This window comes from Sapajus apella, unplaced genomic scaffold (genome assembly GCF_009761245.1).
Source record: "Sapajus apella isolate SASKATOON/1434 unplaced genomic scaffold, GSC_monkey_1.0 scaffold69, whole genome shotgun sequence".
Classification (NCBI taxonomy): domain Eukaryota; kingdom Metazoa; phylum Chordata; class Mammalia; order Primates; family Cebidae; genus Sapajus; species Sapajus apella.
In genome coordinates, this window is record NW_022437009.1 from 2,222,195 (window position 1) to 2,235,342 (window position 13,148).

The 13,148-nt window shown below is 39.1% G+C and overlaps 2 protein-coding genes across 8 annotated transcripts in view; one reads left to right on the top strand and one right to left on the bottom strand.

Moving 5' to 3' along the window:
- Positions 1 to 9,453, bottom strand: part of WDR3 (WD repeat domain 3) — a 31,063-nt gene extending 21,610 nt beyond the window's left edge. The window contains exons 1-5 of one of the 3 annotated variants that reach the window (XM_032249594.1): positions 9,361 to 9,453; positions 5,636 to 5,838; positions 4,448 to 4,657; positions 2,267 to 2,385; positions 602 to 680 (exon numbers count right to left, since the gene is read on the bottom strand). In XM_032249594.1, the coding sequence (XP_032105485.1) occupies positions 602 to 680; positions 2,267 to 2,385; positions 4,448 to 4,657; positions 5,636 to 5,821 (594 nt within the window). In that variant the 5' untranslated portion in view covers positions 5,822 to 5,838; positions 9,361 to 9,453. Of the gene's footprint in view, positions 1 to 601; positions 681 to 2,266; positions 2,386 to 4,447; positions 4,658 to 5,635; positions 5,839 to 6,165; positions 6,178 to 9,216 lie in introns of those variants that run through there. The other 2 variants (XM_032249596.1, XM_032249595.1) reach the window with 2 other exon arrangements.
- Positions 9,454 to 9,468: 15 nt separating this feature from the next.
- Positions 9,469 to 13,148, top strand: part of GDAP2 (ganglioside induced differentiation associated protein 2) — a 70,756-nt gene continuing 67,076 nt past the window's right edge. Inside the window, exon 1 of one of the 5 annotated variants that reach the window (XM_032249597.1) lies at positions 9,469 to 9,695. The gene's annotated coding sequence lies outside the window, so the exon portion shown is untranslated. Of the gene's footprint in view, positions 9,696 to 9,734; positions 10,080 to 10,127; positions 10,248 to 11,743; positions 12,239 to 13,148 lie in introns of those variants that run through there. The other 4 variants (XM_032249598.1, XM_032249600.1, XM_032249601.1 and 1 more) reach the window with 4 other exon arrangements.

Consider the following 13,148-nt stretch of genomic DNA (forward strand, 5'->3'; position numbering starts at 1 on the left):
AATTTTAAGTCTTTTATTTCTTTGCTTTCAGCAGTGTATAGCAAATAAAAGGTGCCCCACTAAGGTCCATTCCATAACTTTCAGCTTCAACTCTGCAGGAATTAAATAATGAAAATAACAATATTGTTACAAATCAACAAACAACTTCATCTTCTTGTCATTAATTCTAGGTATTAGCTTCCTGAATGCCTGATATGAACGAAGCACTGAGGATGCAAAGCTGTATAAAAAACAGTCCCTGAACTCAACTGAATAGATCTGTGTTCAAGTAACTACTATAACTGCTACCATGCGCCGCTTGCCTGTCAATAACCTAGGTGCTACGCACATAATTCAACTTCCCTACATTCATAAAAGTGGACACTTATTATCTAGAAATGATGAAACTCAGGAATTAAAACCTATCCAAGGCGAGTTTTTACAGTATCTGTTCCAATGGCTGGCATTGCTTCCATCAAACCAACCTCACTGTCTCTCAAGACAGCATATGATGAGTATTGTGTGCAGTAAAAACAAAGAGCCTTGAAAGAGGAAGAGAAGATAATCATCTTTTCCCTTTTGCCTTGCCATTACTTCCCGGCACCCATGACCCTACATGTACCTCAGTCCGGTGGCCAACCATTGTTTTAAAGCAGTGCTGGGTATCAAGGTCCCACCATTTCACCACGGTATCTTTCCCACTAAAAGAAAAAATAGGAAAAAAAAAAAATCCTGTTTAGGAAAACTCATTCAACTAATAGAGAGATCTAGAACTCACTGTTGCTTGAAAAGGAACATATACTTCAATAATGTCTAAAGCTCCTTTTCTCTCTGATCTTTCTTTTGAAAAGCAAAGAATCTTAACTTTCCTTATAGTTATCCCTATGCAGAAAATAAAATGTTCCACCTATAAGCACAAGAATGACTTCAGATGCAGAATACCAGAGAATACAGAACTTGATCCATCATGCCTTGCTCCTATCGTTTCTATCATCACAGCATTGGCCTTCTCTCAGTCTACCATGGAAACATTTAGACCCCTCCTACTCCCTTGTTCTCCTGTCCAGCTAGTCTCTTGTCCTGAAGATGCCTCCTCCGTGAAGTTTCTAAGTATTGACTCCTTCTAGTCCATTTCTGTAGACTAATCTGAATTTAAGTCCTACTACCTGGATTATTTTAACAGCTTGTCATCTGGTCTCTTTGTCCATTGCTGTTCTCTCTTCCCATCCAATGTGCAACTGTCAGATAACCTTAATTTTTAATATTTGCACTAGGTTCAATGTTCCCTGTAGAATCAAAATCAGCCTCTTTAGCAGCATTCTTGAAATTTCCCATTTGTTGGTTCTTAATCCCCTAAATATAATCCCTCCTAGCCAATGGCCTCTGCTACTCCTGCTCAAACACCTCTCTCTTCCCTACCCTCTTCACTATATACATCTATATAATCCTCCCTCATGAGGAAACTGGAAAAAAAAAAAAAAAAAAACCTGATTTAGAAAGTCCACCCTGTATAACCCCACCTTACAGTGTTATTTCTTTTCCTTAAATTCCCTAAGATGTAATATACATATTTTCTATTAGAACTATGGGATCATTCTCTTATAGAACCTGTGTTATCTGAACAAGATACTAATTTACCTGTATCGTATCCCACAGAAACAAATCCACCATTGGTAAAGCATTTTTAGTGCTCACAGCTTTTTCTGAATCATTACTATGATTCCTCTAATTAATGTCTGGCAAATCTTGAGATCCCAGCCTTTCCTAGGTGGCCATTCTTTAGGAATATTCATTATTAGGTTGAACCATATAAAATTGCTGATATTTAATCATTTTTTATGTACACAAATAAAAATTTCAAATGGTTCAACCTAATAGGTACTCAGAAGGCCTATGAAGTACAGTACATCTCTCCTCAAAAGGTTAGCTGAATTTAACACCTGGTATTCACATCTTCCCTCTGTTCCATATTCTGCTTTCCTGGCTTTCTAGAGATCTAGAAGGTAGACAAAACTCATTCTATAATGAGTTTCAAAAGGTTAAGAAACATGGAAAAGCTGATATTAAAAGAAAAGAATGACAAATTAGAAAAGTGATTTTTTAAATGATATAACTTTGGATGGCTCTATGATACTACTTAGAAGAAGCAGAAAGAAGAAAAGCAAAAGAAAGGAGAGGAAACTAACTGATATGCATGAGCACAGTGCTCATGAGAGAAATGAATAAGGAATAAAGCAAATTCTCTCTTCCTAGAAAAGAATTTGAAATTAAACAATTATTTCTTTACCTAGTAACTAGCAGGTTCTTTTCTCGTAGAAACAACGCTTGTGTGATGGCGTCCTTGTGCCCCTTTAGACGGTAGAGGCCACTTTCATTGATTACATCCCATACAATAATATCTGTGTCCTAAATCAAGCAATATGGAAGACAAGTAATTTTCTTTACCATATATGGCCCAACTTGACAAACAATTGGACGTAATTATTACAAAGGCAATACACAGTCCTTGCAGAAAATTTGGAGAGCATGAAGAAAGCACAGGGAAATAAACACCAGCCTTATTCCCACCACCCAGAACTAATCCCCAGATATTGTTACTGCTCTAGTCTTTATGTATAATCCAGATTGTTATTTTCCTATTAGAAAACTGAGATCACGCTATTCACATCATTGTATAACCTTTTCTTTTTTCACTAAATATTATTTCCATTTTTTTCATGTTATTCCAAAGTGTTTACATTTTTAATGCTCACATAATAATCAATTCTAAAGCGATACCATAACTTATTTAAAATTTTTTCAGTTTTAGACATTTAGGTAGTTTCCAACTTTCTGCTGTTATAAATATGCAGAAATGAACATTCTTATATACAAATCTTTGTACATATCTCTGATTAGAAATAACTAAATTGAAAAGTTCTTGGGTTATATGATATGTTTATTTTAAAAGTTTTGGATTTATACCATCAAAACGATCGGTAAATCTATAGAACCAGCAGGGATATGTATGACAAGGCCTATTCCCCATTCACTTAGCTATATTACCAGTTTCTCAAAATCTACTATCAATCTCATAAGTAAAAAATGTTCAGTCTTAATATTTATTTTAATTTACATTTATGAATACGAAAAATAGTTTACATGCTTTATGGTGATTACTGGCCATTAGTATCTCTTTTGAATTGCCAATTCATGTCTTCTGTCTATCATTCTTTAGCTGTCATCTCTTACTTCACTGTAAGTTATTAATAAATGAATGATACTAATCCTATCTTTTTATATTGAAAATGTTAAATACTTGACCTTTTTCAATGTCCTTTGACTTGTTTTTAACGTACAAATGTTTCAAGTATTCCAATCTACCAACAGTTTCCTTTTTAATTTATTTCTTTTGCTAACACATTGTAAGTCCTTTTCTACCTTGCTATCAGATATTTACTTATGTATTTTCTAGTTTACTTTAAAATGCTATTTTTTAATAGTTATGTCTTTAATCTTTGATTCATTTTGATATATAGCATGAGGCAAAGATTTAATTTAAAATTTTCTCCCAAATAGACAATTGTCTAAGGATTGTTTTATAAGCAATTCATGATTTTTCTGCTTATTAAAAATGTCATCTTTAAAATATGCTAATTAGGAATGTAACCATGGATGTGTTTCTGAGATTTCCATTTGGTTGCAATATATTTTGCATTGATACTTGCACTGATGTGTCAATATGATGCTTCTTAAATTACGGGTTTATACTACATTTTAATATCTAAAACCCCCATTTTATTATTCTTTTCTCCCCAGATTTTGGTGTTTCCAATTCCTTCGCTTTTCCACATTAGGTCAAGTTCTAAGTACCAACTAAAACCTTTAAGATATCTATTTAAATATATCTATGTCTATATATAAACACGTATCTATTTAAACATAGCTTTAGCTACATAAACCAATTACAAAACACCAGCATCTTTTCAATACCTTGTTTTCCCATTCAAGAACAAGGATTATATCTCTAGAAAGTCTTCTATTCTTCAGTAAAGTTCCACAGTATTTTTATGTCTGTTACTTAATCTATTGTGAATGGAATCTTTTATATTTTCTAACTCATGACTTTTGAGATACAGGAAATCTACTGATTTTACAGAATTCAACGGCAAATAATTATTATTTTGTCTCTTTCCAGTCTTTGTTTTACTGTTTTGGATAGCACTTCCACAGTAATAGTTATCATGGTTCTCTTCATCTTGTTCCTACACTTAATAGGCTTTTATCAGAGAATATGATAAAATGAACAAAAGGAAACGAAATGAACCTTCCAATTCACACCCATCCTCCTCACTCTATTTCTACCATTATACTACTTTGAACACTGACAGCCCATTGTTTAACCTGTCAACTTTTGTCAACAACTTGCTTCAGCATAAGTCTTACATTCCTTTAACGTATCAAAGTCTGGGCTGATTCAAAGGCTCACCTTGGACCCAGATGCCAGTCTGCCTCCTAGCTGATCATACTTCAAGGTAGTGATCCCTGCTTTGTGACCATTGAAGGTCACATTTCCTTCCCCACTCAGGAGACTGAAGATTCGGATCGATCCATCATCATATCCAACAGCTAAGTGTAGCCCATCTGGGGAGGGGCATAAGCAAGTAACTTCTTGTTTAAGCCCCCGAAGGATAAGAATCTGAAATCATAAAAGTTAAAAACAATGTAGAAGAGTTAAGCATGAAATCAAGGAAAAAGCATAGGAATACGTAGGCACAGTAAAATTAAGAGCACCAATAATTCCCAATTACTCAGGAATAAAAATGAAACTCCACAATCCATTTCAAGGTTTTTAATACAGAAATTATTATCTGTACTAGGCAATGAAATATTTAAGAAAATTCTTATTTTCTCCGAAGCTCTACATTGGTGTAATACATGCAAACATTCCCTGGGCAATAAAATAAATTTAATCCCTTTAATCTAAGTCTTAATCCTAGAACAACGCTAAGTGATTTTCAATAAAGGGTTATAAATCTATCCTTCCTTTAACTGAGACCCATTTTGTAAGAAAACAATCTGCATGGCAACAGAGTACTATGGTGGTTTTAACCACAAAGGATTCTGGGTGGCAACAAGAATTGAAGTAGTAACCTCTTGGGAATCACAAAATAAATGAACAATATCAAAATGCCTATATTTGGTTTGGCAAAAGTGGTAGGGTTAGGGAATTCAGTCATACAAAGTTTTAAAGTCTAGTTCAACAAGATTTGGGCCTTATCCACATTAGAAAAAGATTCTGCCAACATAGAGTAACCTTCCTTTTACATGCCTAATATTTTATAATCAGTTATATGCATAAGTCATACTTGAAAAATGGAATTGGTAGTGAATACATCAGGAATAAATAATTACTACAAATAATGACCTGTAAATATTCCAACAAATAGGCATCTAAGAAATAAGCTCCTTTTTCAGTGTGCTTTTCAGAATTTAGCAGAGAAGAACACAAAGGAACTTGATGCTTGGTTAGCTAGACCTAAAGGAAAAAGATTTCTGTTCTAAGGGCATACACACAAAAAAACCCATGATAAGTAAACCAGAGCTCCCCAACCTCTACTACCTCTCCACCCTCAAGTACGGATAAATCAGTATCAAACTGGTCATTTGGGCTCACCTTCTCTCCTTTCCTTAAGTCCCAGATGAAAACGTGTTCACAAGCTGGTACTGCCACATAGCGTCCTTTCTCACCACGAAGTGTCACAAAGACAATATTACCTTTTTGGCTGCCAATCAGGCCAAAGACTGCACTAGCAACATAGCGCAGGTACTGCTTGGTGAGCCCCATGTTATGATGTCTCATACCATGGGTGAGGCAATCTGTGCATATAAACAAAGAAAACTCAGCTCCTTGGGTGCCTTGGTTCTAGGTTAGTAAACACCAACCTTTTTTTTTTTTTTTTTTTTTTTTTGGAGACAGAGTCTCACTCTATTGCCCAGACTGGGGTGCAGTGGTGGGATCTCGGCTCACGGCAGACTCCACCTCCTGGGTTCAAGCAATTCTCCTGCCTCAGCCTCCCAAGTAGCTGGGACTACAGGCATGCACCACCACACCAGGCTAATTTTTTTTTTTTTTTAAATAGTGATGAGGTTTCGCCATGTTGGCCAGACTGGTCTCAAACTCCTGACCTCAAGTAATCCACCCACCTCAGCCTTCCAAAGCGCTGGGATTACAAGCGTGAACCACCACGTCCGAACAACACCACCTGTTTATCATGTCATTAAAAGCATGTAACTTATGACTTCTTAATCTTTATTTATTCTGAATAAATCACTGATGTAAAATACCTGGACATCTTTATTTTTTATTCACGCGGACTCAATATAATCCCTCATTCCTTAAGTTCCAAATTAGTCACATTGTTATGCCCACCTCGTACATATCTGACACTACAGACTCAATGCAACTAAGCTAATTCACTTCTGCCCATTCAACTGACATCAAAGCTTTTACACAGAGATTGGCAGCCTGAAACTGAACATATTTTTCAATGAACATTTACTGAGAACCTACCATTTAGGCACCATTCTAGACACTGGAAATACACTATTGATAAGGCAAAATCCCTAACGTCATGGTACTCAACTTCTCAGGTAGTGGTTCTCTAACTCTAGTATATATCCAAATCACCTGGAGGGTTTATGACAACATTGCTAGGAAATACCATCTCATCTCTTCTCCCAGCACCTGTTTCTGATTTCATAAGTCTGGGGTAGGGCCTAGAATTTTTCATTTCTAATAAGTTTCCAAGTGATGCTGCTGTTGCACTTCCTGGACCAAACTTTGAGAACTACTGTTCCACTCCATGAAAGTCTGTCCTTCATTTCAAAATCAGAGCAGCCACTTACCCTTGGCACAGAAAATGGTTGAGCAACTTGGCACACTATTTTTGGAAAGATGCCATAATTTCTGCACTTTTATTAAATTCACTGAAAACAGTGGTTATGGATAAAAGCGACAAGAGGTGAATGAAGGAGATAACAAATCAGTCCTGTCTGTTCTTTACATGGAAGAGTAAAAAGTAGCCTCCAAAACACCCATGCAACTTAAAACACATAAAAATAAAGAAGTTACAGCCTTTTATGAGGAGCTGTTTCTTTTTGCTGTTTTTTGTTTCTTTAGTTGGTTGGCTGGTTTAACTCTACAGGGTCTTTCTAATTATCAAATGCTGTTTTAGTCTACATTAACAAAAAAAAAAAAATTTCAATCCCAACTCTCTAATAATATTTTCTGATAATAATCGCTTACTGGCCTCATTGCATCTCCCACAGGAACCAACATAAAGCCAATTTAAAATCAAGAAAAGATAATATTAACACGGTGATAATGTTCTTAGCCTAGGCCATTTGATTGTTTCAAATGGAATTTGAGTTGTTTCCCAATTCCTCTTATTCCTCCAGACTCTGTAGTTGTTCTTCATGTTCGTCTTTGGCCATCTAGCACCTCCTTCTATAGTATTTTCCTTGGAGAATACATATAGCACGCGTAGGTCCAGGGACTCCCAGCTGTCTACTTCCAGTCCTGTCCACCTACATGAATGCTAATTATAGAGTTTCAAATATTTACCGAACATCTCCATTTGATACCTTATAGTTTCACATTTCACACGTCTATAACCACGCCTACCTTACTTCTGGTACTCCTCTCTTTTTGTCTGACACAAGGACACAATTTTCCTACCTACTCAGGCTCACAACCACTTAAATATTATTATCACAGCCAAGACTTAGAGAGTGCTTATGCTATAGTAACTGATAACACTAAATGTATATAACTTAGTAAACATATGCAATCATTGAATTACATACAGCAATTAATGAAATAAGCTAATATATGCAAAGCACTTAGAAAAGCCTCTAGCACACTGTAAATATAACTATGAAAAATACTCATAAGGACCTGGTGTGGTGGCTTACGCCTGTAATGCCATCACTTTGGGAGGCCGAGGCAGGCCGATGGCTTGAGTCAAGAGTTTCAGACCAACATGGGAAACATGGCAAGACCCCATCTCTACAAAGCATTTTTTTAAAAAAATTAAGCAGGCATCGTGGCGCACTCAGGAGGCTGAGGCAGAAAGATCGGTTGAGTCCAGAAGTTAGAGGTTGCAGTGACCTATGATCACGCCACTGCACTCCAGCCTGGGTGACAGTGAGACTCTGTCTCTAAAAATAAATAAACCAATTCTCCACAATAACACTGTAGGGGAGGTCAGTCTTCCTATCTCTATTTTACAGACAAGGAACTCAGACCCAGAGATGGTAAACTGCTAAGCCAAAGGCATTTAGCAGCTAAGTGCCAAAGCCAGATCCCAATCCAGCCAGTCTAACTCCAACATTTCTAGTTTTAACCTCTAAGCTAAACTGCTTCTTTTTGCCTCTTTAGTTAGTCAGCTCCACCTGATTGTTACTCTGAAGCAGGATCTCTTTTTCTCCAGTACTTTCCGTTCCAGCTCTTTACCACTGGGTTACTGCACTGATTTTTCACCTAGCACCTCCGCCTCCATATTTTTCACTCTTTTCCTTTAAAAGTCATAATACTACTGAGTAATCTTTTCAAATGAGCTTTCCCTATCCCAAAGACTTGAAAAGGCTAAATCGTTTGCCAGTTTCCAAAAACTCATCCTATCTTTTCTCCGTATTTCTCGAATAAACCTTTCTGTCAGGCTGGCTAGTTTCCTTCCTCGTCCTGAGGCCTTGTCTTCACATTATTCGTTTTACTTAAAATAACATGCATTTTCTCCCCTACTTATTTTAATCCGTGTTATTCTCTGAAGCCCACTTCCTTTGGAGTAAACCCAATTCTCGCAGCCTTTTTTCATCGCCTCGATATTTAAACTACCTCCCATACAACTCGCACTGTTCACTTTGTTCCACGTGCACAGCTTTCGCCTCCTTTCCGACCTCTCACCACCAAACCTTCGTAGACTGAGACCCCCATCATCTCCGCTTCCCAACCCACAGCCCCCAAAACGATGTTTCTGTGATGCACTGAAGGCCTGGACAGACTTGACACACACTCCAAAACGCGTCTTCGGTCAGGAGAGGGTGACAGAGGGTTCCAGACACCGAACACACGGTCAGATCACCCTCGGGCAAGCCCGTGCACAGGCACGGTCAGGCAGTTCTGCTCGGCACCCGCCACCCGCGCCGAGGAGCCAAGGGGCTTCCAAGTACTGCTGTGGGGACGCCCGTAGTCACCTGAGTTCCCTCAACCCTAGCAACCGGCCCTAAATACGCCCGCCTCGGCTGCTGCCGACATCACGAATGCCTTAGCCAGAATCTTCAAAGTCCAAACCGCAGAGAAAAGGCTCTCAGCCCCAGCCGTGCACCTCCAGGACTCACCTCAGCTTCCACGAGGCTCCCAGCCGATTTGACCCGCCCACGAGACCTGCCCCTTCCGGGTCCGTCCCAGGAGCCTCTTCCGCCAGACGTTCCATTTGCCTTCTAAGAGGAAATGACGGAAAAAGCCGGGCGCTGATTGGTGAGCTCTGGCCAGGAGCGGAAGCCGGTGTTTCGTAGCCCAGGGCATTTGTAGCTGGTCACTCCAGCCTCCAGGGACTTTGCCTCGCCCTACCCGGCGCGCTCCTGCTGAGGGTCGCCGGAGATGTCGCTCGGCCGCCTTCTACCTGGAGCTTGATCCGTCCCGCCCGCCGACCGGATGGGACCGCCGGAGTGCTGTGAGAGGCGGGACGGAGGCCGGGAGGGAAGGCGGGGCGCAGGGGGCCGGGGGCGCGGCCCCAGGCGCACCGGACTCGGCCCTGGTCGGGAGTGCGGGCTGAGGGTTAGTTCTGTCGCTTTTCTGGAAGAATGAGCCTGGCGCCACTTCCTCGCCTGTTGGTTAGGTTATTGCAGAGCGTTTTCGGGGTCGCTGTGTGGACGAGAAGTGAAAGGGTAGGCAGTCAGCAGGCACTAGGGACAGAGGTGCCGTAGCCGCGGAGGCGCGCGCCCTAGAGTGCAGGTGAAATAGGGGAGGCGGGAGCCCTTGCTGGTTGTAGTCCCAGAGACACGTCCCTGTTGCCGCTCCTGTGGACTGGACATTCCACAAACCGAGAGCACCCCAGGTAAGGGGTGGTTGGACGCCGAGCCCGGGATGGTGCGTTATCTGGGCTCCCGCAATCCTTAGAGGGACACTGGCCTGGCTTTGTGTTTCCGCTCCCTGGCCGCTTGAGGGGAAGTGACCGGGGCTGACTCCTTGTTTGCTGACCGAGACTTTAGTGCTCTGTCACCAGGTGTGGGGAATTCGCTTTTCTGTCTTGCGGTTCTGCTACTTTTATTCTTGAGCTGCATAGAAGTGTTTAGAAATGAGTTGTGATGTCTAGAGCTGTGCGAAATTAAAGCTAACATAGCTGTACAAAAGAAGATCCTGCCAGCGCTTCTTGAACAAGTTATCTGCAGCCCGCCTAGAAATTAGACTTTTGCCTACATTATCTGATTTTCTTTGGAGTTTCTTGAGCTTAAGGGGTGTTCAGCTAATCTTCCGTATTCAAGAAAAATTGCAACAGCAAAGAATGCGTTGATGAGACTGGACAGCTGTAGCAGCATAGGTGTTTTGAAGCAAGATTGCTGTGGATTGGATGAATGAGAAGGGAAGAAATTGTGACCACAAACTATTATTTTAAAAAGTTTGGTGGGAAAGGGAGCATTCGAGTGGGTGTGTATGTTTAATATCTCTGACAGGTGTTGTGCATTATATTATTATGGGGGTAAAGTGTGTGCTTCTGTAGAAAAAGGCACAGTTTAGATTCTATCTTAATAATACCCCTTGGATTAACTAATTCTAAAAAAGCTATTTTTCAGTTATGTAAACTGTAGGTAACTGACATCAATGCTAAGTAATATTTGTCAAGAGCTGCAAATTCTCTTCTCTCTCTTTTAGAGGTTCAGTGGAAGTTTTGCCTCCTTTTACACATTTATTTCGATATTCCTGCTCTAAGGTGTCTAATTGTGGGATGTGCTTTATCTTCTGCGTGGTTCCCTTTTGAGTTAAATAAAATATTGAACATCGGTTTGGTTTTATATTTGAATGAGTCATGATTTTACCTTTTCTTAAAAATTTTTCTTAACATAATTAAATATTGTGGGATGGGACGACCATAGATGGAAAAAATGATTTTAATAAGAGTTGGTATCAGAGTAATTGTGAATGCTAAGGTAATGCATCTTATAAAATTCCTTATACAATATTTCAAAGTTATAACTCTATCTCCTTATTTTAGTTTCAAAATGCTCAGTATATCAGTACTTAACAATTAAAGCATAATGCAGTTCATTTAATATGAAGGAATACTACTAATTCACTGTTAGAACATGTTCTTTGGGTGCTTTTGAATGGTGATGTTAAATTTGACCCGGGCCATTGAGAAACTTAGGAATGTTCTTATACTGTATTTGTTGTTGACATATTTGACTACTTTAGTTAGTCTTCAAATCGAAAATCTTTTTTTAAAGAGCCTTTTTTTTTTTTTTTTTTTAAATGAAACAGAGTCTCACTGTCGCCAGGCTGGAGTGCAGTGGCGAGATCTTGGCTCACTACAGCTTCCAACTCTCTGGTTCAAGAGATCCTCCTGCCTCAGCCCTCAGCCTCACAAGTAGCTGGGATTACAGACATGCCTAGCTAACTTTTGTGTTTTTAGTAGAGACGAGGTTTCACCATGTTGGTCAGTCCGGTCTTGAACTCCTGACCTCAGGTGATCCACCCACCTCGGCCTCCGAAGTGCTGAGATTACAGGCGTGAGCCACCTCGCCCAACCTTATAAATGTCATTCTTTCTGACGGCATAAAATGATTCTTAAGTATGGTAATGGATGATGGCATAAAACGAGTCTCAAGTATGGTGTGCACACATATCCTAATGTACTCTGAACTGTTAAACATTGAAATACAAAGACATAAAGAATGGTAAACCTGGTAATTAACGGTGGTCAAATGCATGCAGCAGCTCTCTTTGTACGGTTGTTATTCAGACTGGTCTGATCAATGTAAGCATTTCGAAAGGTGAACAAGTTAAAAGTTACCATTTTTCTCTCTTAAATGATATCATTTTCTTTTTATTCTGACGAAAAGGATTTTTGAGACAGTGATCCAAGGTATTATGCAATTTTGCCCAGTGTTGAACAATAAAATCTGATCTCTCTATCCAATCCAGTTATTCATATTAAGCAGTATTTAAAGGACTTTTTAAACTAAAAGATGACAGGATTTGAGGAAAAAGAGACAGAAGTTACAGTGTAATGAGAGCTGTTTACACTGTACTGTTTGAATTATAAAGGATACATAGTGGGTTATCTTTGTCTTTAGGTCCTCTTCACTAAAGTACTGAAGATCATATGACTTTGGAAATATATCTGATTCATTGTGGAATCTTCTGTTTGTCCCATATAGACTTTTTAATCCTTGGAAATTAATATCTTGCTTCAAGAGACTTTTTTTTTTTTTTAAACTAGGGCTTAGTGTTTGTTTATGAACTTATTCAAAGTACAGAGCTGACCAACTGATTTTCAGTGGACAGTCTTGCTCTCCTTTAATGTCACCAAAAATTCTGATTGTGGCTATAAATTACTGGGTAGAGGAGCCCTCTTCTCCTCTCTTTGTCACTTGAGCATGTTTGCATTCTATCACTGAGATTCTTAACTGCAATTTATTTGCAAATTTGCTTGTATGAGCTCATACACTAACGTTTTTGGGGAGTGAAAGGATCTGTATCTTTCATGTGATTCTCAAAGGGGCCTGTGACCTTGAGAATGTTAGAAACCACTGTTTTCTCAGGGATCAGGTTTTCCTGCCTAGCTTGGGTTTGCAGCTCCATTTACTTATTACCAAGGTGTGTGTGTGTTTAGGGGAGGGGGGATTCAAACCTCTTTTTGTTGAGAAACATCCATTTCTGTTTAGAGATGGAGTTGAAAAAGAATTCAACTTTTGTTAAATACTGTGACACTTTCCATAAAATGCCATTTAATTTTGTCCTACAGTAAGAGCTATGAGCATTACTTTTACTTATTTAACATCCAATATCTTGTGGGTCACAATTACTTAAAAGCTGGGGAAAAGATCCAACAAATTGTACTGACCAGGAATCAGGGATATAGGAGAACCACCAGGGTGTGCTGTCAAAGAAGATAATAGAGTTTTGA